At 34.1% G+C, this 24,749-nt stretch overlaps 1 protein-coding gene across 4 annotated transcripts in view; it reads left to right on the top strand.

Annotated features, from left to right (window-relative positions):
* Positions 1 to 24,749, top strand: part of LOC150083232 (protein hu-li tai shao-like) — a 346,406-nt gene that overhangs the window by 168,317 nt on the left and 153,340 nt on the right. For all 4 annotated transcript variants that reach the window (XM_090377923.1, XM_090377924.1, XM_090377922.1 and 1 more), the window contains exons 7-9: positions 7,537 to 7,764; positions 11,061 to 11,191; positions 13,375 to 13,501. In XM_090377923.1, the coding sequence (XP_090234049.1) occupies positions 7,537 to 7,764; positions 11,061 to 11,191; positions 13,375 to 13,501 (486 nt within the window). The remainder of the gene's footprint in view (positions 1 to 7,536; positions 7,765 to 11,060; positions 11,192 to 13,374; positions 13,502 to 24,749) is intronic.

Raw genomic sequence — 24,749 nt, 5'->3', positions numbered from 1 at the left:
TCCAGTTGAGCCTTAAATTTGTTTAGGCTATCAACTTCAACAACAAGTGATGGAAGTCGGTTCCACCAACCAACCACCCGCTGGCTAAAGGCAAATTTCCGCAAGTCTGTCCTACATCTGTCTTTCCTCAATTTGAATTTATGCCCTCTCAGGTGATTATTCTGAGCTAGAGGAAGAATCCCATCAGCATTGAGCATGCTCAAACCATTCAAGGCTTTATACACCTCTATCAGATCACCTTGCTGGTGCCTAGTCTCCAGACACTGTAACTTGCAAAACTTAAGCCTTTCTTAAGGCTTAAGTTTTTTTAAGCTTAAGAATTTGGAAAGGCCAAAAGAGATTTTTGAGATAGTGGTTGAATTTAGACGTTGATTAGAATTTGGCAGTATTGTTAATGGGATGTACTTAGTTGTTTTAGTTAGAGTGGGTGGGGAGACTGAAGATTGGGGGAAAACAGATAGAAGGATGATAAGAGTAGCCCTGAAGCGGTCAGTGGGGATGAGCCCCACCGGGCAAAGTATGGAGAGGCAGAGAGGGGAGTAGTAGAGACCAGCTTACCCCCCCCCCCCGCGTGGGGATGGGGTTTTAAAGGGAACTGGGTTTGAGTACCCATTCAGATTGCCAAATGGCATGTTGTGTCGAGTCCAGTAGGATATGTTTGCTGACAGTGGGGAGTGGGAGAGACAGACATTTACTTCATTCATAATCTGCATTCTCACTCTACTTGCATTCTATTTTTATACTTTTTTCTTATATTTTAAAATATATATATATATATATATATATATATATTTTTTTTTTTTTTTTTTTCACTCACTCCATATTTTTTCTCACACACCAGGGGGATGAGATGCAATAGTGCGTAATGTAAATTTAATACCAATGCATAATAGTTAAATAAGTAAGAATGTAAATGATTGAAATTAGGGTTGAAACTTAACTGTAACATTTATGGTTTGTGTTCTTTTTCTCACACAGTTACATTCATTCATCCTTCTGGCATTCATTTCATTTGTTTGATTCTGGCTTTCTGCACTGCACTCTCTGGACACCTCAACTTACTGTTATTCTTCAGTTGTGGTGCAGGTCAAGCCACAAGTTTTTTGCAGGCCAGGGGAGAATGCAGTGATAATGTTTATGTTGTTAGTAAATGCTTGTTAGAATATATAAAGTAGTGTAAGTTATTATTAACTTTGTATTCTTTTGGCAAATTACATTTGTTCTTCCACTCATTCCCATTCACCTTAACACTCATTCACTCTCTCTCTCTTGTGCTGGGTCACTCTTTCTTTCTCCAAAACTGTATTTATTTTCTTTTTCCATAATTCCTAATTCACTCTTTCACTCGGTGCCCACCCTGTTCATTCTATCTTTCATTCATTCTATATTGCATTCCCTTGCTACTAGCTTACTGATATTTTTCAGAAAATCTGCTTCCCTGGTTGCCTCTACACTCCCTCCCCTAAATAAGTAATTATTTAGTGTGCAGGCCCCAGGTTCCTACACATGGCAGAGTAGTTCTAGGGGTACCCAGGTCAGTCCGGTTTTGTCGTGTAAGGATGCAGAATACCGCTATCCTGACAGTTTTTAAGTTATCGTCTGGGTGTGTTGGGAGACATGGGCAATTTTAACTATTGATTTGATTATTCGTTAATTACTGGGGGGCTGAATTGCCATTCTTTGGATAGTTCTGTGCATTTCGAATACTTTCTGTGTGAAGGATGTAAAGGCTTTATAGTTTTCCTCTTCTATGATAAATAGGTGTTGTTCTCCACTGGGAAGGGGCCAATCTGTGCTATTAGCTTAATTCTGGGGATGTCATAAATTATACATTCATATAGAATGTGTGTCCAGTCTTCATTCTTGCCACAGGTGCAGTTTGGTTCATCAGCAAGCCCTAAGGAGGTTAGTTTTGCTTTTAGGGAGCCTAGACCTGTCAGTATAAGTGTTGCAAAAAGGCCAGGGGCATACCACTTAGTTGGTATGCCCCTGGAAAGACAGATGTAGAATAGATGTGCGGAAATTTGCCTTTAGCCAGCAGGTGGTTAATTGCTGGAACAAACTTCCATCTGTCGTTGTGGAAGTTGATAGGTTAAATAAATTTAAGGAGGAACTGGACAAACATTTAGAGGGAATGGTTATGTGAATTTTTTTTTTTTTTTTTTTTGACTGATGCTGCATAAGCTCATACACTTGCTTTCTTGCATCACATGCCATTACTACTACATAGTTTTACTGTAGTTAGTAGTAGTTGGGTGATGCAGAATTAAAGCAGTAAAGCATGCTCCCAGAGCAGTAGGGGGGGGGGGATTGCTGGTAGTGTTTCTAAAAGTTGCGGCCTTTATTATGTGCGGTTTTCTTTTTTTTTATGAAACCGTAAGCATGAAAGGTATTAGAATCTGTAGTATTTAGTACAGTGTGTGGTTTGAAGGTTGAGAAGATGAAAGGAGATGCTTGTTAATATTAGACTTGAACTTTTGTAGACTCTAATTTTCAGGAAATATATATGGAGTTTGTTCCAGAAAATGGAAGTTGAAAGAATAAACTAGGAAGAAGAAAAGTTGGTTCTGTGAGTTTGAATTGCACAGTAAAATGATGCGGCCTTGTTGCGGCATGTGTGTGAAGTGATTTGGGAGAGAGAGTGAGAGTGGAAATTATAGAAGCCAATTCAGAAGAACAGTGCCCATGGAAGTATCTATAGAAATGGCATGCAGCAGAAACAGAACATCTATTAGAAAGAGAGTGGAGAAACTTTGTTAGAGATGGGTCATTAATTAACTTAACTGCCCCCTTTTAAATGGAGTCTAGAAGCCTGAGAGAGGTTTTGGGGGCACCACTGCAAATATGGCAATATTCCATGGTAGGGTGGATTTGAGATTTGTACAGTGTGAGCAGTTGTTTGGAATAAAAATAACGCTGAGAGCAAGAGAGTAAAACCAGTTTTTTTAAATGCGGAGGAAGCAATATTTGTGATGTGCTTATGCAGAGAGAGAGAGAGAGAGAGAGAGAGAGAGAGAGAGATGTGGTCTTGTCTAGCAATCCGATCATCATTGGAGATAAGCATAGGAGCAGAAGAATCGTTTTTGCAAGATATGACAGGAGGATTGAAATCGACTAAGTTATCTTTGCCCCACTGGAGAATTACTTGGAAATCAGCATTTAAGGAATTGATAATGGATATTCAAGAAGTTTAAGCTGTTTGTGCAGGGCAAGATTTCTCAAACTGGAGGGTGGAATGCAATGTGCTATCATCAGCAAAACTGTGGATAGGATTCCCTGTCAATGTAAGAACGTTATTAATATACAAGAGGAAAAAAAAACTTGACTTGGCGCATTATGGTCTTAGCTGCCAATGCGCCATAAAAAATCAAATCAAATCAAAATACAAGAGTAAAAGAATGGGAGAAAGGATTGAACCTTGGGACGCACCAGCATTAGTAAGAAGTTAGAAGACAGAGAGCCATGTTGTACCATCACCTTCTGTGAACAGTTAGAGAGAAAATACCCAATTACATTTGAGTATCCAGTTAAAAAAAAAACAGTTGGTAATTTACTCAGTTGAGTTAGGTAAAAAAGTTTTTTTTTTTTTTTTTGTTTTTTTTTTTACAGCCCTTTCCTTCATGTTTGTGGGCTGGTTGCCTGGGGGAGGGAGGTTACCCTTTCAGAGCTAAAAGAGCAAGATGAGTAAGCCAAATGGATCTTTGTTGAAGATTCAATATAACAGACAGAAACAAGTGCACAATATACAGGAAAGGTGGAATGAAATGGCCATAATAGTAAACAATATCCCTGCACAACAGATAATAATGGATAGTCTCTTGGACTATCCATTACAGTTGGCAGATAGAGGATATAAGTGACCTTACATCCTCCCTGTCACCCTGACCAGATCTCACTTACAAAGCCATTGATGAGTTGAACTGTTAGTATTAGCAGTGGCCACATGGTGCCACTTTGCAGTGATCATTAATCAAGGAAGCCTATGGCTTATGCTGCACCAGCCAAAAAAAACAAGAGAAAATAATAATAAGAAGAAGAAAACTTTAAAAAAATAAATAATTAATAAAAGAAAATAAATAATTAATAAAAGAAAAGGTAATAGACAACCTATGTGCTTCCCTCTTCCTGTAACTATTCAGCTGACCTTTGAATTTCCCCAAACTGTTAGCCTCTACCACTCATTTAGGTAATTTTCTCCTGTAATTTATAACTCACTGGCTAAAATAAAACTTCCTGCAATCCAGTCTAAACATCTCTCCCCGTAATTTGAATTTATGGCCCCTAGCTCTAGAATCATTTATAATTGTGAAAATTTTGTCCTTGTTCATTTTACTTCTCAGAGCCTTAAACACCTCAATCAAGTCTCCTCTAAGGTTCCTAGTTTCCAAGCTGTGCAACCCACATATTCGAAGTCTTTCCTCATATGGACACCCTTTTGCCGATCTCACCAGGCGAGTTACCCGTCTTTGTACCCTTTCAAGAAACTGTTTTTCTTTAGGTGCGGTTTCCATACTTGAACACAGTATTCAAAGTCTGGTCTAACAGTAGTGTTATATAATAGGATTATGATGTTCTTATCTCTACTAGCAATTGTTTGATAAATCATCAATAGGACACCATGGGCCTTCCTTGCAACCTGTCTACAATGCTCGGAGAACTTCATGTCTGACCATATTGTAACGCCCAAGTCCCTTTCCTCCACTACTGGCTTTAGTTCAACTCCACGAAGTGTATAAGTTATTATGGGGTTACTGTTCCCCAGTTGTAATACCTTACACTTTGTTGGATTAAAGCATATCTGCATTTTTCGGACCATCCCTGAAGTCTATCTAGGTCACTCGGAAGAAACTTTGCTTGGCGGTAATCATTAATTAGTCTATCAATTGTTACATCATCTGTAAATTTAGCCCTCTATCCTTCATCGATGTCATTTATGAAAATCAAAAACAACAGTGGTCCTAATACTGACCCTTGGGGAACCCCACTTCTTACATCAACTCAATCTGAGGAATAACCATTTATCACAATCCTCTGCCTCCTGCCCTGAAGCAATCCAGCTATCGATCTAAGGATTTTTCCCTGCGATTTTAACATGTTCCAAGTTATAAAGTAACTGCTCAGTGGGATTGAGTCAAATGCTTTGCTGAAATCCAAATAAACAATGTCAAAATTATTCCCCAAGTCCAGCTTTTGAGTGACCCTGTCAAAATAGCTAACCAGATTAGTTAAACATGATTTTCCCTTTACAAAACCATGCTGAGTATCCTTCAGAATTCATTTCTATTGAAATAATCCTGAATTCCACCCTTGATCATTGTCTCCATGATTGTTTCTACTACTGAAGTTAGACTAATTGGCCATTAATTTCCCACTTCACTCTTAGAACTGCCCTTATTTATTGGAGATACATTGGCACTTTTCCAATCCAACTAAATGACCCCCCCCCCCCGAGTCCAGTGATGCTCTCATAATTAGCCTCAATGGTTTAATGCACTGACTTCCTGCCACCTTCCTTAAGATTATAGGGTATGTGCCATCAGCCCCTGGGAGCCTTGTTGGCCTATAGGCTAGAAAATTTTTTTCAATAAATACTCATTTAAAATTTCAATATCATTAATACATATTTTTCAAATTCACTCCCATAATTTCTCTTTGACTTAAAGGGTTTTTCTTCTGTAAATATTGATGCAAAGTAACTGTTGAGTTCATCTGCAACATTGGCTGGAATATCTACTATTATCCCCTGTCCATTGCATAGGGTCCAATCTGGTTTGCACTTCTCTTCTTTGCATTTATATGTGAAGAATTCCTTATCCCCACTCTTTGCCAGCGATTTCTCAAAATCTGCCTTTGCCAGTCTAACCTTTTCTGTGGCACTATTACAGATCAATTTGTAGCTGTTATAGGCTTCAGTGCTTTTTATTGCTCTGTAACTTTTCCATTGTTAATTTAAACTGTGATACCCCTCCCCACATTGAAGAGAAAACACTAACCATTCCAAATGAATTTTTGGTCTTCGTTGCTTAAAGAAACCTTCAACTTCCATAATTATTGCATTTTTAACCATATTTTTAATTTCAACAAGCTCTGCTTTAACAAATGACATTAAAATTGTTCTTCCTCCCTTTTTCATAACTTGTCCTGGAAAATTGTAGAAAACTGACTTGGCAGTGATCATCACCTATTATTGCCACCATTGCCAAGCTCTTCCCCTGCTGTTCCAAAAGAAGGCATTAGAAGCAGTAGTGTTCCATATTACAGACTGATACAAGCCATCCCTAGGAACCTCTACTTGATTTTCATAATTTCCAAAATCTTGTTGACTTATTTTATTTAGGTGAGACATAATGATACCATATTTTTTGCTTTCTGTTCTTTGTACATTCAGTATAAAAGCTGGAAAGAAAGCAACAAAATAAGGAATAGAACTAATGTGAAAAATACCCAACAATGGGGAAACCTTTCATTTCAAACAAGTTTGTATAAATGTTCGATAGACACAAAAACAAGCCTCCGGAAAAAGAACAGTTGTTTTCTGTATTAGATAGTGTTGTGTGGTCAACATTAAAAAGGAGTGTTTTTACCTTTGTCTGGCCGATGCTAAGATTATCCAGTAATGTAAGGCTAAATCAGTCATGGGTTTCATTTAATTCTGTGCATGTGCTGTCTGCTTCCTCCAAAACCAAGACTGCTTGCATCAAAACTGATTGTAGCCTATTTTTAGCAATTTCCTATTGCTAAAAATAGGAAAGTGTCTTCCAGAGGTAATTCACAAAACAGTTCTGAGGTTCTTAATACTCTCTTTGTTTTCACAAAAAGAAAAAACAATTGAGTGTATTTGATCAATGATAATTAAGGTAGTATAATTGAACAAGTGAAATATTCAAGATAAGAAAAGAGGAGACATCATATTTACATTTGAAGAGATATGATAATGTTTGCATTGGGGTTGACAAAAAAAAATTCTACCTTTTATTATTATACAGTAAGTTTCATACAATAAGTATCACAAACCATTAAAAAAATAAATAAATATCCTTAATGTCAAAGCAGAATTCTCAAAAGTCCAAAGCATTTTCCAAAGATTAAAAGAAAATTCACAGTGATTTTGAATTCCATGTTAAATCTTGTCATTGAGCTTAATCAGGAAAGATTTTGGAAGGCTGTCCTCTAAAAGGTAGAGGGTTTAGGCCAAAATCTTTCCTGATTAGGCCTGATCACAGGATTCAATATGGAATCCAGAAACATTGCCAATTATTAAGTTGGTGTGTGTGTGTGTGTGTGTGTGTGTGTGTGTGTGTGTGTGTGTGTGTGTGTGTGTGTGTGTGTGTGTGTGTGTGTGTGTGTGTGTGTGTGTGTGTGTGTGTTTACTTTTTACACAATTAATTCATCTGATCACACTTGGTTTAATGAGTGTTATTCACATTTAATTATTTTGGATTCTGCTATAGCTTGACTGTGCTAAAGGTTGAAACTGCTGGTTATTAAGAGATTAAAAGTACTAATAAATATTTTTAATTTATTATTATTTATTAGGTTAGACTAATGCCCATTGGATTAGAAAATATTCAACTAATGTCAAAGGAAACAGTGGAAAAAGTCCGTGAAATTGTGAAGAATATTGGACAGCAAACTCAGGGAAAAGGTGATGAGCCACCAGGTGGGGATGAAGATAAAGAAAAAGCAGAGCCAAAGGAAAAACCCAAAAAGTGGAAAGTATGGGATCTTGAATTTGAATCTCTCATGCGGACATTGGATAATGCAGTAAGTGTGGGTTAGAAATATTGAAAGGATCAGTTCTTAAAATCTGTATACACTTAAAGTAATAACGTGAACAAGATTTATATTAATTCTTTGTTAATTATAATTTTTTCCATTATAAGGTTTGTGGTTTTATAAGTATGACCAAGAAAATAAGTTATATAAATAATGCTACAAGTGTGATTTCATAATATAAGTGTATCACACATAATGTGACTTAAAATAGCATTGTATGTACTGTTATTGCATAACTGGCAAATAGTGCAGTGTTGTTATACTTGCATCTCTTAGTTTTATGTAGTACAGTCGATTCCGGTTATTTGGGACAAATCGGGACTAGTGTATTTTGGCCCGATTAAGCAGCTGCCCCAATTATCCGAAGTTTCACGTAAATTGTTAAAAATACAATGGCCACCCACTTTGCAATTGGTTCACTGTACAATCAAATCACATTATGATGAACTCACCATAGTAAAGTACCGTTCACTATACGGCATGTAGGAAGCACCGGTCATTGTGATCACGTTTGTGAATTGAATTTTAATTCTATTAAACAGCAATTCTAATTAGTGAAAATAGGAGGAATTATTATCCACAGGCTATAAAAGTAAAGATATATTAAGCACAGATTTTCCCTTTATTATCTTACCAGTTAAAAAATTAAATGATACGTGAAACAGTTGACATTTCTGTTCACTGACATTTGTGGGTGGGGGTTAAAAATTTAAAACAGTAAAAAGATAAGCAATCAATAACAAAGAACATGGCACACACAAATTGCAAGTAACACGATACGTGCAAGCGAGAACAGAGTAACAAGTTTCGAAGCTTTAAAAATAGGAATGAAGAGATGATTCTGAAAATAAATTTTTTATATGATTGAAGATTTCAGGGAAGTGTAAACACATTTCATCATAATAACCCACAGAATTCCAGCTGTTGGTATTATCACAAATTATTAAGATAGAGTTTACTATCCATTTTTGATAGATTGCACTAACAGAAAAGTCCAATAAACAGGTGACTGTAATTGTTTTTATTGTTTTATGGTTGTGACCTCCAGAAATCCGACCAAACCACGTGGTACGGTCAGAGACAATCACAGAGTAATCTCCAGTGCTGCGGTCTCCTGCACTGATAAATGGCATGTTGTTCCAATTAAGCGAAGTAAACCCTGGCTATTTTCTTGATTGGGTTCTGTTTTTTAAGATTTGCCCCAAACAAACGGCTGCCCCGATTAAACGGTGGCCCAAATAACCGGAATCCACTAAAATCACTTTTTAATTTAAAGAACACAGTTTAAATTTGCTTTTGACTAAAATCATGCCTTTCATGAGCAGCAAACAAAAGGCTCAAAGTAGCCTGGGGACAACAACCACCTGCAGTTCCCTTACAAATCAGGACTTCATAATATGCACTACATGGTCTCTGCAAATCTTTGTGTAGTAGGAAATTTCTTCAGGAACAAAACTTAATGTTGTTGTAGAACAGTTATATTTTAAGTGCCCAAAAGGTCATATTCTTGTACATGTTGGTACTTATGATATTAAGAATTGTACATGGAGACTTGGCACCTGCGCAGTGATCTGATTGAGGTGTATAAGGCCTTGAATGGGTTGAGCATGCTGAATTCTGATGGGATCCTTCCACTTGTTCATATTACGAACCTAAGGGAGCATAAATTCAAATTAAGGAAAGACAGATGTAGAATAGATGTTCGGAAGTTTCTTTAGCCAGATGGTGGTTAATTGCAGGAAAAAACTTCCATCTGTCATTGTGGAAGTTGATAGGTAAAATAAATTTAAGGAGGAACTGAACAAACATTTAGAGGGAATGGGTGTGTGAATTTTTTTTTTTTTTTTTTTTTTTTGGCTGATGCTGCATAAGCTCATATACTTGCTTTCTTGCGTCACATGCCACTACTACTACTACAATTGTACTTCCTTAGTATGATGTCACAATCGTACTTCCTTAGTAGGATGTCACAATCGTACGTCCTTAGTATGATTGCAACAATACAAATATTTGACTACAACATTTGCATTTCCATGTGTTCTGTCTTCATTATGTGATGAAGACGTAGAACACGATAATGCTCCTATACGTGATGAAATGAGTGAAGCTATACCTAGCCAAGGATGTTTTCACATTAAACATATTTTGTGCATACAGGATACACACATACCTTATTACTGACACAAATGGATTACAGTGTTTGCTGCAATTCCTTTGTTGCAAGCTAGAAAATGTTATTTCTTTTTCATGCCAGGCCAAGCCTGCTTGTCATCTTCATCTTAATTTTAATTTTGGAAAATGTCTCTCTGATGAATCCTTGACAAGCCATTGATATTTGTTTCCAGCACTCAGTATTCCAAACCATATTTTTAACTAGAATGTGATACTCTGATTTACAGGTTCTCACAATCCAAGTATGGATGTAAAATTAGTCATCCAGCTCAAGTTGCAGTGACAATTATTAGATCCTTCAAGATTCACTCTCAGAGATTCTGGTCACTGAGGTGGCATTATGATAAGTGCAGCACTTGTACTCTCAGTTTTCTTACCAAGCTTAGTGGTGATCCAGTTAGGTATTCTCTTACAGTCCACTCTGTGTTATGATGCAGTCATTTGAGGAGGTTTTACATCTAATGTTCACCGTATTATGTGCACTGTTTTTCCACACTGTGTGGAAAGAGCCTGAATTTAATTCTTCCTTTCATAATTGGAGGAATTTTTATAGACTTTTTTTCAAACTCTAGCTGAATTAGGCAGTCTTCGATTCTGTACAGTGTTCATTTATTTTCTCCTGGAAATTTTTTTTATCTAGCAATCAAACTGATCATATGATTCATGAAGTTTATGGAAAAATTATACTGTTGTCTATGCCCTCATTGCTTTGATGCAAGTATTAAACAACAGCAATCATATTATGTAGCTGCTAGAAATTCGGTTTAGAATTTCCATTCTCTCATAAGTTATCAGTTCAAATATTTATTACATTACACACTTTTAAATAAAGCTCATTCTAAACCATATTGAAATTCACATTGGTCCTTGGATTTTTGAAGTTGCTCTTAGACCTGGATAATTACAGAAGTTGTGATAAACTGACTGAGAGATTTTTATAAATTTAAAAATTTTGTAACAAACATTATAATGTCTTATAAACAAGTGTTTATAAGACTATAAAAGATAGTTTGAGTGGGGTTGAATAGTAGGAATTAGATTAAGCTTTTTTAAATAATAAAAAATTATTGATTGAAACATCATTTACTAATGGCTTATTTTCTTTTTTCAAGGGCTTCAGAACTGGATACATGTATCGACAACCTTTGATTCGAACTGAACAGCCACGTCATAAAACTGATGTAGAAGTGCCTCCTGCAGCCTCATCATATTCCCAGCAGTTTGGAGAGGATAAATGGCTTAGGTACATTTAATTTCTAATAGGATTTATTTTTATGAAGCACTTCATTTGAATAATTTGTATATGATTGCACTGGATGGGTAACATCATTAATTATAGAATTGCATGATTTTTTTTTTGTGCTGCAAAATTGGTTTGTTAATTAAGTTGGAAAGAAATCTTACTTGCAGTTTAATTATGCTTAAATCTCAGTGTTTCAGTTAAATTTTACAAATCTTCATCTGGAGAATCAAAATGTATGAGGAATTGAATTAAAAACACACAAATAACGATCTTAATCAACATGGGGAAATATTTAATGAATGTTATAAAAATATTATTTGGTAATTATAATGAGAAGTCACTAGAATTAATATAGATGAAGTCAGACATCTGTAGAACAAGTTTGATTAGTGATTACATTTGATGTGATACTAACTTAACCTTCAAAATGATCTAAAAGTTATTACAATATGTGAATCTAGTATTAATATCTTTAAAGTTAAATTATAAAGTTCTGATACTATTCATATAGTGCTAGGAAGTTGGCTGCTCAATTTAACAGCTATTCTGGTAAATCTTTAAATATGAATGGATTGCTATGGCTTAACTAATTAATTCCTTAATTAATTACGACAAGTTTTGCTTTTTGCTCTGCAGCAATCTTCTTTGTGTTTTTTGTTATGTGTGCCCTGAACTGATCAAGCACCAATAGGGCAGGTTTGCGTAAGAACCCACCTGGTCTCCTCCTCCAAACTTTCTCAAACCAGATCTTCATCCCATCCTGATCCATCCATCCAGCCCTTGTTATGAATGTGGACAATCACTCCTCGAAGAATGTCTTCTTTTGGCATTGTTTTGCATTTGAAAATCAGCATACGAGGCAGCTTGGTTCCGTCGGCACAACAAGCTAGAACAACTGTATAATGGCTCTTTTCATGTCCACTTTCTTCACAGTTACAGTTTTCACCCCCTTCTTATCAACAGTTCTGTTATTTGGGACATCAAATTGAGGGGGACTTTGTCCATATTTGCAGTCTGTCCCAACTCAAACTGATGTGTCTTCCGACATTGAATGACAAAATGATGAAATTCAAGGACCTTCTGCTCATAGCTTTCAGGCATCTTTTGGGCAAGTCTGGTGCGTGTATGCATGCTTAGTCCATTCTGTTTCATGAACCTGAAGCATCAATTGTGTCCTCCTTTGAAATCAGTAACTTCTTTTTCATCAGCAATTCTTCTTGCCTCATGCTGAACCATCTTTGTGGACAGGAATTCCAATTGCCCTTTGCACTTCAATCCATATCTTCAATTCCCTCTCTAAATCAGGCCATTTTGCTGACTTGCCTCTGATGGCCTTCTTCTGCCGTGGCGTTTTTAGTAGGGTTTCTTCTTCCTGTAGCCAATCGCAGATTGTTTTCTCAGTTGGAGGAGGACCAAATTTACGTTCAGCAGCACGATTTCCATTCACTTTTGCAAACTGGATCACTTTTAACTTAAATTTAGCACTGTACGAAAATCTTTTCTGAGCCATTTCTGGGCAGAACGTGGCAAAACGTAACCTAATATACTGGTAACAAGTGCGAAACAATGAGTGCAAAGACAACAAGCGCGAAAAAGCGGGAAATGCAAGTAAAAAAATCTACAACCACTGTATGACGCACCCAGTTTTTATACCCCAAATTTTTCGAAAAAGGTTGCATCTTATACATGGGGAAATATGGTAAATGGCCAGATGAGCAGCACGATACCTACTTTCAATGTTCTCATGATACCTACTCTACTGATACCCTCATCTGTCCTTGGCAGATTTTTCTTCTTCACGGTGGCACATGGGGGACCACTAGTACTGCTGACAGATACACACTGTTTCCACTATGTATAATTGCCAAGTAATTTATTTATACTGAATAAATAAACAAGATAGGTGTCATTGGTTCTGCTGCTACAGGTCACTGTTATCAGTTCACTAAGTCTAATACTCCTGTGCTGTTTATACTTTTGTCCTCATGATTTAGATATTTATGTTTTTAATTCAATTTATTATAGTTATTTTGACGTTCCAGATAAAGAATTGCAAGAAGGTCCAGTGCAAACATTGAATTGATGTGTTACAGACTACATAATTAATAGTATCGTTAATGAATATAATTGTTGAATTAAATTAGTACAATATTTGAATTGATACTTATTCCTTCTCTGTTTAGTCCTTTAAAAAAGCTTGTGGAAGGAAGAAGAACTCAGGACAAGTTACGCTGGGTAAACTCGCCAAATGTGTATCAGAAAGTGGAAGTGCTGGAAACTGGTACTACAGATCCAAAGAAGATCACGAAGGTACAGGCTTAGAACTGGAAGCTGCTTGTCATGTGCTACACCAAAATACTAAACTTTAATTTCAGTATACTGTTAGGATATGAGAATAGCATTATTATGCTTTTAGTGTTATAAAATGCTCAGTATTATGGGTCAGAATATTTAATTTTTGCTATAAGTTGTGTATGCAGTATATTTGAGTTAATGCTCATTTCTAGTTACACCCTACTTAACTTTTATTATATCAGTATTATACCATTTTTTGTGATATGTTCTTGACCATTTCATTCATTCCAGCAAAAAAGGCTGTTATTTTAATAGGAAAATCATTGGTGTCTGTTATGTTGTGAAAAATGCTCAACATTTGTTTTTAGATAGAACATCCTTAATATTTATTTTCTTAATATTTATCAGGTGTGCCATCATTAAGTTAATACCGATTTGCAGATATGCTCTCGTTTCTTTTATTTATTTAAAATAGTTTTTGTGAATTATATAAATTTTAGTGCCATTACACTAAAAATTTACATATATACTAAAATTTAAGTTTTTGCAAAGTATTTGTGAAGATATTATAACAGAAGAATTTTTTTATATTTGTTCATTATAACTTTTTGCAGTTTATGGGTAAAAAGCCAAACATCTATTGTTTTTTGAAATCTTTGTAAGAATTTTGAAAAAAGAATTGTTTTATTTTGTTATGGCAGTTTAGAAATGAATATCAGTTTGTATTTGAATTTAATCATGTATAACAACAATAATATAGTATTTATCAGAAAACACAAGCAGGAAAACAGTCATTGCAACTGTGCAGCAAATAATGTATTCAGTTATTTTGGTTTATTCATAGTATACCATTTCTGAATATAGCCCTTTATTTTTTCATACCAAATTACACTTAACTTCTTGATTTGTCTTTAAACTACTTCCTAAATAACATTTTAAAAAAATTAATATGCCACTTGCATTTTGTACATAGCAGTGAGCAGACTATATTTGCTATATCATCAGTTTCATTGTGGAGACACTTCACTTTGAGTTGTCTGGTATTGCACTGCTCTAAATAAAAAGCACTGCCCAAAGAGATGGATACATTGTATTTATTTAAAGTGTATGCCATTACCTAAACTGTGGTTAAGGCCTTTCTTCACTTTGAGTTGTCTAATGTTGCACTGCTCTAAATAAAATGCACTTCTTGAAGAGATGGATATATTGTATTTATTTAAAGTGGATGCCATTATCTGTCCTGTGGTTAAATCCTTTCTGGGGTCTAATCGTTGTGTCATTAGGGAAGATCTGAATAGTGCAAAGGTGAGATAAAACCATAACAACATGTGAAGTGTGAGATGGCATGCCAGTTAAAACATATCTTTACTATCTGTACATTAATAAATATTATTTAGAGTAGCTCAATACCAAAGCAGCTTGTCAAGTGCTTCCTCAGTGTGAGATCGAAGCATTATGTAGGAATTCTAGCTTGCTCATTGCTGTGTGTACAAAACAGGGCTTTGCTCTACCTATATAGTGCGATTAACATTTGTATTGATGACTTATTGTGAACTCCACTGACCTGGTGGTTGTGCCTGAGTATAAACAAGAACATTTTTTTTTTTTTAGTAAGTTATTTAAAAGAACATTCATTAATGAAATTAACAGATGTATTGGCACTTTTTTGCTTACATTACCGAAAAATTGAATTTTATAAGCGCTATAATTCCTGGTGCCGTAAGAGTACTGCATTTAGAGACCTATAGATTAAATTACCTAGTCAGTCTTAATTTTTGATTTTAATTTTACCTTTATAAAAAAATAAATCTTTAAAAGTTGTTAAACAGTTATATATAAAAATAAGAATAATATCACTTTTATATAATTATCTCTGCTTAGAATTCATTTATACTGCATCAGTGCATCAGAACGGGGAAAACATACCAGATTCCTTTTTAGTTACATTTCACTATATTCACTTGTGACTGGAAATTGAATAGTGAAAAATATATATATATATTTTTTTTTTTTTCTTTTTTTAAAAAATATATTTTTTAAAATAATTCCCATCACTTATTTATTGATTACATGCTTATCGTTTATTGAATACGTGTGTTATCATTCAAAAGAGTAAACTTTTCTCATGTTCTTAATGTGTGGGTGGGGAAGTGAAGACTTATGTACTCAGTCTGTTTTTGAACTGTTTGTTGCATTCTATAAAATGAATTGTCAAACCTAAAATTTGTACTAACATGCGTTTCTGATGAGTCATTAGATATTTATTAGACTGTAGGTATGATTCCAAAGTCTTACTTTAAAGTATGTAGCTTTAGATGTGGAGACCTATTGGTGATGTCCTGTCTTTATTTTTTAATTAATATATTATTTTATTTTTATTTTTTGATTGGTATATATGACAAGATTATTCTGGTACAGTTTGGTTAATATTAATTATTTCTGAAATTGCAAGAATAATTGAAATAGAATATGAATAACATGTATAAAATTACTGATTTCAGTTTAATGATTGGTGGTTTTTCGTGCTTTTTCAAAACTGTTAATGGTTTGATTGTAATTGAGTTGCTGTTATAATATGTAATGGCTTTCAGGACAACTGGAAAAAACTGCTTTATATATTTATATATATATATATATATATATATATAAAAAATATAATGGTATTAATATAGTTATTCTTTTATTGTCTGGTAGAACTTTGTTAAAGACTAATGGACTGTATTCTTTGGTTGCAGTATTTATGCTAACATAGTTTAGTTGAAACAAAACTTTAGATGTGTTATCCTCACATCTTGAAAGTGGCTTTATTATGAATTGTGACCTTACTATTCATTTTGATATTGTAAGAAAAATGAATTTCTTAATTCAGACTTTATGAATTTATTAACTATCATATTTCAGATGTAAGGTTTCATTTGAACAACTTTAAGTAAATGATATCTTGTTATCCAGTGTACATAGTGAATAAAATTGCATCACATAGCTAGGCAAAGTAATACCTTTTAGGTAAATTAAATCTACTCAGATCCTTTTATTTTATTCTATTCATCTTAAATATATTTAGTACACATTTGCTCCATAGAAAGGTCTTCTGTGGTGTAGGAATCAAGACTTAGATGTAGTTTTTAACCATGAATTATAAAGCTTTAGTCATGGAGCTTTTGGGAAACAGTATTTCTCCTTTTGCTGATACATTGGATATATGGGCATGCTCTGATCCTGTTGTAAGCAAGCTATTGTATTCTGTGAATGTCTCCAACCATTTTCTGTAAATGAAATGTGAAGTGGTCACAATAATGTAATTATTCACAGGGTTCACACACACACACACACACGTGCGTGTGCGCACGGTATTCCAGGCATTTTACCCTGTTAACATGGGGGGGTGGAAATGGCTTTCTTGGCAGTACTGATATGTGATCAGTACTATCAAGATGTGATCTTGTAATGTTCCTAATGGTTTGCTTTTGCATAGCAGTGATAGAAATTTTACTTTGGAATTGATATGTCAGCTCTGAGTTCTTGTAGTTTTGGTATCCCCTCGCATTTTTATCACAGAAAATGATTAGAGATTTTCCTTGGTGAACACAACTATCTTGTTTTCAAATAAGGTCAAGTCATGTCCATACATCCTGTATTTGAAGCCGTCATTGCAAGATCTGGTGATCAATGAGAAAAGCACATTCATGCTGTCCAAGTCCCTTCCTCATGTTGCAGAAGATTGCCAGACTGATTCTCCCAATATTCTCGCCTGTATTTGAAGCCTTCATTGCAAGATCTGGTGATCAATGAAAAAAGCAGATTCATGCTGTCCCAAGTCCCGACTGATTCTCCCAATCTTAGGGGAAGCAGTCTGATGTAATACCCTTTGGTGAACCTTAGTGTTTTCAGATGTACATGGAGATGGGGGGGGAATAAAAGGAAGGAAGGTAGGTAGGTATAGTTTCCCATAAGCTGTCTTTACATTCAAGTCTTGAGTATACTTTTGGGGATGGGCTCTGGTCCCTCCCCTTTCCCACTAATTATGTGGGAGATGCTTACATGTATGTCCGCACATGCGTACACACACACACACACACACACACACACACACACACACACACACTGCTTTTTCTTATCAGTTTGCCTGTTAGTTTCCTTAGGTTTTGGCATCGTCTAGATTTGATATTTTTTCCCTTGTGATCTCATTATGCTTTGTCACGGTGCCTCCGTAGCCAGGAGCGGCAGTGCGTAGCACACGCTTCTTGATTAAACCGGGGTTCGAGCCCGTGACCACCAAATACGGAGGATGTGGGAAGGTCAGGGAATGACCACTGCATATCCCCGGAGCAATATGGCCTTCGTTGCTAATGCTCCTAAATAACAACAACAACAACATTATGCTTTGTTAAGTGGCATGATAAATAAATATAGATATATTTACCCTCAATCTGTTGGACAGAGTGTTATTTGGAGAGAGAGAGTACTAAAAAAAAATCAAATTGTTCGGATATCAAGTTTCAGCAAATATTGAATGTCTCCCCATCCCCAGTTCAAGATAAATATGCTTAGTATGTCTTTCAAACAGATGTGTTAAAGTAAGGTAAAAAAAGAACTTGACCCATTACTGTGATAAATTTAAAGTGCTTATAATGAGTAGGATGAACACATACGTCAAGTTCTCGGCTTCATTCTTTTTAAAGTAACTGCTGAATTAATACAGTAAAACCCCATTACAACAAATACCATTTTAACAAACGTTTAACTATAACAAAAATATTTTCAGGTTCCAGACAAATCTCCCTAAATAGGAAAGTTTTGTCTAGAACCCAAAAAGATGTTGCATATTATTCTAGTATGTTATTCTAGGCATGTTGGTTTGCTATTCTGGGCTTACTGCTGCCTATGTGCAGTACCTTGCATTTATCAATGATAAACTTCAGTTGTGACTTCTTAGCTCATCTGCCTAATTTTTAAGGTCTTGTTTATTCCTGTCAGTAACCATCCTGACCATTGTATCTTCTTCAAACTTAGAAAATAAGATTGCTATACTTTCATCAACAGTAAGGAGTCTAGGACTGAATTGATAGACTCCACTAAATAACATTAGTCCAGTCCAAGAAGGGCAGTGCCCACTTATAACCCCCTCTATTTCCTGCCACTCAACATCCCTTCATCCACAGTGGTAACTTGTCCCTAATTTCGCACTGCTCCAGTTTGTAGCCCTTGTCAGAAAATTCAGTATGAGCTATTTTTTATTTTCAAAGTCTACCTCTGCATAAAATGTATTTGGTTAACAGAAAGAAAAACTGTATAATGATTAATGCGGAGAACAATAAACTCTAGTTTGGTTTCATAGGTCATGGCTGAACTCATTGTCTGAAACTGTCAGTCATACATATTCCATATTATAAATAGGGATAAAGAGGATATAAAAGTAATGCTAATAGTGTTTTCTTAAAGAAAAAAAGAGAGTGCAAATTTTTAAAGATCTGGAAAAATAATTCAATATCAGAGCATCTACATTATCCACATTGCTGAACATGCTTAATTCTAGTTTTTATTTTCTTCTTTTATTTCTTATTTCTTGTTAGTTCTTATTTTCTTCCTGTTTTGAAAGTATGTCATACAACTGTTATGATGTATTTTCAATTTTAAAAAAAAAAGTGGGAGATGATAATTTTTCTATGCCAGTACCCCCTCAGGAGTGCTTCTCAAATTGAAGGAAACTTAAGGTAGTCTGCTTGTTCAACTGGAAAAAAATAAAAATAGGAAATCTTGTTAACTTTGGTACATATCAATATATGAAAATTTAAATATGGTACAGTACAGTACAGATACATACAGTATTTCTACTAACTGTATTTGTACTGTACAGTACTACGCTGTACTTTTGAATGTATGTTTTATTGAAATTTTATCTTAAACCATATTTTTTATGAATGAAATATGCTTTCAAAATGCTGATCACTGTACAAATATTTATTTTTGTAGTACACTTTTTCCATTTCATTTGTTTAATATTGATTTTAAAGTCTACATTTCAGTAAAATAAAATTGAGGTGTTTCTTTATATTAAATTTCAGTATAACAAAATATGGTCACCTCTGAGAAGGTTGTGTTGGAAATTTATTATATGTATGTACTTTTCTGCCAGTATATGCCACAGTAATTATTTTTGTTATTTTCACTCATTTTCCTCCTCAGGTTAGAACTAGTTTTATTGTCAGTAGTGCTCATATTACAGTGAACTTGGGATATATCTTTATTTGAAATTTAAATTTCAGGCATCCCAAATGCATATCTCAACTTGTGAAACATCAGATTAAAGTATTTGTCATTGGTGACTTTATTCATGGACATGTAATTAAATGCAGCATACTAAATCTGATAATAGATGGAACCTTCCTTGCCTTAGAATTTAGGAAATAAAATTTCAAGGTGAAAACATTTGAAAATCATAAAAATGACTAATTTTCATTTTAAAAGCAATGTGTGTGGCTTTAGTGATGGTGAACTTCATTTTTGTTTTACCATTATAATTAAATATTAATAGAAGATAGATGCCTCTCTCTCCAAAAAAAAAAAATATTTTTTTTTAAACTTCTGAAACAGTTCATCTTATGGATGTAGCCCTTGTTTAGAGGCCAACAAATGTTTTATTATTTAAATAACAAAATATTATGATAATAGGATCAGAAGATGTTCCATCATTATTTGGAAACCTAGCTTTTGAATAATGATATCAAATGATAAAAATGGTATCAGTTGAACTTGCAACAAATCTTAGTGCTTACTATCCCCTTTGTCAGAAAAATTAGTGTATAGGTTATCTCTTTAGTGAAAAAGCAGTTTAAATGTTTTGTGTAATCTTTTGCAATGAGAAGTGAAATAAATTTAGGCATGCTTGAAAAAATACTTTTGTATGCATACCATTTCAAGGGATACTACTCAGTACTTTTCCATACAATGGGTATGTATGGAATAGTAGTATTTATTTTGTAGTAAAATTTGTCTTATAGAAAGGGAATCTCTTTGACGGCCTGAAGTTAAATGTAAACTTATCTTTACTAATAACATTGCTAACTGATATTATGTGCACATGCAATCATGTTATATATATATATTTAAATCTTTTGTATGCCATTTGCTTGTCTTTATTGACATTCATATTGTTTGTTTGGTTTCAGCTTTACCATGTAATTTCAAATCTAACTCAATAAATTTGCATTTTTGTATAAAAAGAAAGTGATGCTTGCATATGCTGAAGTTTTACTAAAAAGAAACACTGCCTCACAAAAAATTTAATTCTTATATTAACATTGCTTTTAATTCTCCTTGGGCGCAGAGGTTCATTGTTACAGCTTACTTTATTGCTGTGTTTGCTTGCATACGCTTCACCTGTATGAATCCTTGAGTTTGGTATACCTTCATCCAATGCAGAGGTTGTCAAAGTCAGCATGAAATTAAGATCCCAATTAAATTTGATAATGAGTGCACAAATTACTTAGTTTATTTTATTATTCAGGATAGATTCTTGGCTTTTCATGAAAATGGGAATATTTTCATTGATTTCCTTCCTTGCTGACTTTACAGCATTTTAAAATAGTCCAACAAGTTAGTGGCTGGAATCTATAAGTATACAAACTGTGGACTATAGCAGTAGTAAAATTACCAGTCAATTTCAGACCAATTTGCAATATTGGATACGTGATATATATTGCTAATAATGGTATTGCAGTGGTAAGCACCTGCTTACCACTGTAATGCTAATGTATTCTATTTCCCTGTAATACATTCTGTTTAATGTATATAGTAGGCACAACTGTTGTTATAACACGTTTGGCATTTAGAGTGTGATTATGTTATTGACATCTCGTGTGTAATACAGTGCTTGTCAAAACATTAGTTCCATTCTGACAATGTATTCAATTATAGTCTAACTCCAGTGCTTGTCACTTAAAATATTGATATTTTTGGTTGCATTACAAGGATTTTTAATATTTATAAAACATTTCATGCAAAGCTTTGTTCACCATCATATGCCTGTTGCAAATTAAGAACAATATACTTGTCCTTAGTTATTGTCATGGTACATTTGGCATAATTTACACTAATTTTTTGTTTCTACTACTGTGGAACTATCAGTTAACCATACTGCTGTTACTTTCTCTCCTTCCATCCTTTTGACTGTTTACCTGATATATTTGTACTTTAACCAGTGCTACAGTATAGCAGTAGATATGCACTGCAGCATTTATCTGTTGATAAATGCTAGCAGTCACTCACAAGACTGAAAAAAAAAAAGGATTTTGTGTGAAAGATGTACAGGAAAGCATTTACCATAGGTGGTTGCTGTGCACATAAAAATATGCCTTTTTCTTAGATCTAAAAAAAAAATGATTTCGTGGTTGCTTTACATTTTATTGAAAAAGAAAAAGGACAAACAAGATATTCACATTAATAACAGAAAAATCCTTTGAAATGGACTGTAAAAGTGTGTAGGTACTTGTTACTATCTGCAATAACTAGTCCAAGAAGTCAAATAGCCATATGACTAGTGTTAAAAGAAAGGAATAGAAATTACACTTATGATATAGAGACAGCACTAGCAGTTCCATAAATACATTACTTCCCCATCGTTGAAGTGACTTCAGGATATTCTGAATATCACTGCTGACTGTAATAATTTTTCTCAACAATGTAATGTCGATTTGTGTTCCTTCTTTGATACTTGCTTGCATGTAACTGACAAAGGGACATTATATCCCTTTGTCAATCACATGCTGTGCTCCATGGCAGCATAGTTGGCATGGCACCCTTCTGTCTGCTCATCTGGAGATGTCTGGTTCAGTTCCCATCAACAACAGAAAAAACTTCTGAAGTCCTCTTCACTCAGGACTGTAGTTAGCTGGTCTATGTGGAAGGAGTTAAATTTGCATAAGAGTTTTTTCAGAGCTATTCGGCCCACACAACATGCATATCTGCTTGTGAACACACACACACAGTGCCCATAGGTCTTGGTCAATGTATCCCATATGTTATTATTAGTCACATAACGTGTGACAAACAGCACTTATATATATATATATATTTTTTAATTTGGGAATAAAATTATTCTTCCACCTACCTGCAAATTTTCTTTCAAACTGATAATGCAGTATTTTCTTTTTCATTTTGTCTGGGATCTGTTTAATATTTTGTGTCACCTGAGTGATTACTTCAGTCTTTTCTGGAATTAGCTGGAGTGTATAAACACCCCTAACCTATAAATTCCCCCTCCACTCTTTGGAGGAGTATGAATCATAGGTATCTGCATCAGTCATTCTATAATATGGCTCATCATGCCCATTCTGTATATTTTTCTTAAAATATTCTAGGTATGACTGACCTAGAATTAAAATATTTGATGAGCTCATGGTATAATTTAACTTTATTAAATACTTTCAGTTAGATTCCCATCATAACAAATATAAAATGGTAAACAACACTTTAATAAGTAGTGCTTTCATAATTTTATACTGACAGGTGGTAGCTTACTTCATCTGGTATTACCCTTCTTTCTTTTGAAGAGTTTTCCTATGTTTAATACTGTAACATACACAATGTATAGTAGGAGTTGGAAAAAATAGCTTATGAGCTGCATGCATTTCATTTTTGACATTTGAAGTGTGAAAAAATGTTGGTCTTAAACATTTCATATTTGGACATATCATTAGAATTCAAAAATATGCTTTTGTTTAAATAGAGAAATTTATAAATGCAGATCTCATGCCTCTGATGATTATCTTGTGCTTTTCTAAAGTTTAGTAAACTTTGACATCTTTCTGTGTGTTGCCACACCCCTTTCTTAGATATAAAGTGGGAATGCAAGTTAAATTAAGTTTTGAAATAATAAAAATAATGAAGCAGTTGCATTATTCATAGAAACATTAGAAGGAAGTGTGAATGTAACTAGTTATTGCAGAAGTATTTGTAATTTTTGCCTGATATAAACATCTCACAAAATCTCTTCTCTGAAGTGATCACAACTTCAGTCTATAAGACTAAATTAAATCATTATTTTTTAATTTATTTGAAACAGGTAGTTAAATTTAAAGGAATTTCCATATAAAACCAGTTGTATTGATAAGTTTTGTAGTTTTTTAAAATATATCAGGTAAGGAAATCAAATTCCCAGTAGTTCATATTTTAGCCTGCTTAAGCAGCTGTTCAAAAACTTTCATTATATATGGTTGCTAGATGGCTAAGATGAAGTTTAGTTGAACAGATTATAAGCATTACAAAAAAATTAGAATGTTTTGGAATTAACTTGCTGGTTTTCAGCATTGCCCATGAGCAGTTGTTTCTCCAAAGATTAATATATGTTTGGCATTTGTATCAGAAACAGGGATAAAAAATTCATTTTTCTGGATAATTATATCTGTTAAAATGCTGATAAAAAAAACAAATGGGGGAAAATATTGCTTTTAATCCCCAAATAGTAGTATCAGTGCACGGAGAAGGATGGTTTATGATTGTTCATAAATAATTATTTTTAAATCCATGCGAATTGTTATAAAGTGCAATTTTAATTTGTACAGTGGGTTATAGTTTACTGTAGGGTAAAACACCTGCAGAATACAATATGTATTCGATGTTAAATACTGTCACCAGGTCCAATCAAAAAAAGAAAGAAAATCACTCTGTGCAAAAGGAAAATATATGGTTTTCTTGCCTTTATTTCATATAGTTTCCCTCTGCTATACAGATTTACGGAAGCATCATTAGTTTTAAAGTAGTTGCATTGTGTTGGGAGTTTTAGCTTACCTGTAGTAAATTCTAAACCTTTGTACATAATAAATTTTTGGTTTTTTTGTAATAATTTGTATGGGTTTAATTAGCATTGTCCATAATACTTCACATTCATTTTTAACCATAGCAATATTTCTGGGTTGTGTTGGTATATAAACTCTTATTACTTTTTAAATTGTTATTATTTTTATTATTATATTTTTTTACAACCATAACTGAATTCTAGACTTCTAATCTATGGTTTGTAATTAATTTGGAATCTGTACAAGATTGGACTCAAAGAGAAACAAAGAAATTCTCTCTCTCTCTCTCTCTCTCTCTCTCTCTCTCTCTCTCTCTCTCTCTCTCAGTACAGATGAAGCAAGAATATGAGATAGTTTAGGCATTTTAAAGAACTAGTAAAATTTCATTTAACTTGTAAGAAATTGTTGCTGTTCATTCTTTTGATTATGAATATTGTTTTCAATTAAGTCTAAACTAATGTATGATT

Source organism: Mastigoproctus giganteus, chromosome 7 (genome assembly GCF_048544385.1).
Source record: "Mastigoproctus giganteus isolate SK-2022 chromosome 7, ASM4854438v1, whole genome shotgun sequence".
Taxonomy (NCBI): Eukaryota; Metazoa; Arthropoda; class Arachnida; order Uropygi; family Thelyphonidae; genus Mastigoproctus; species Mastigoproctus giganteus.
This window is presented reverse-complemented; position numbering and strand designations above follow the sequence as displayed.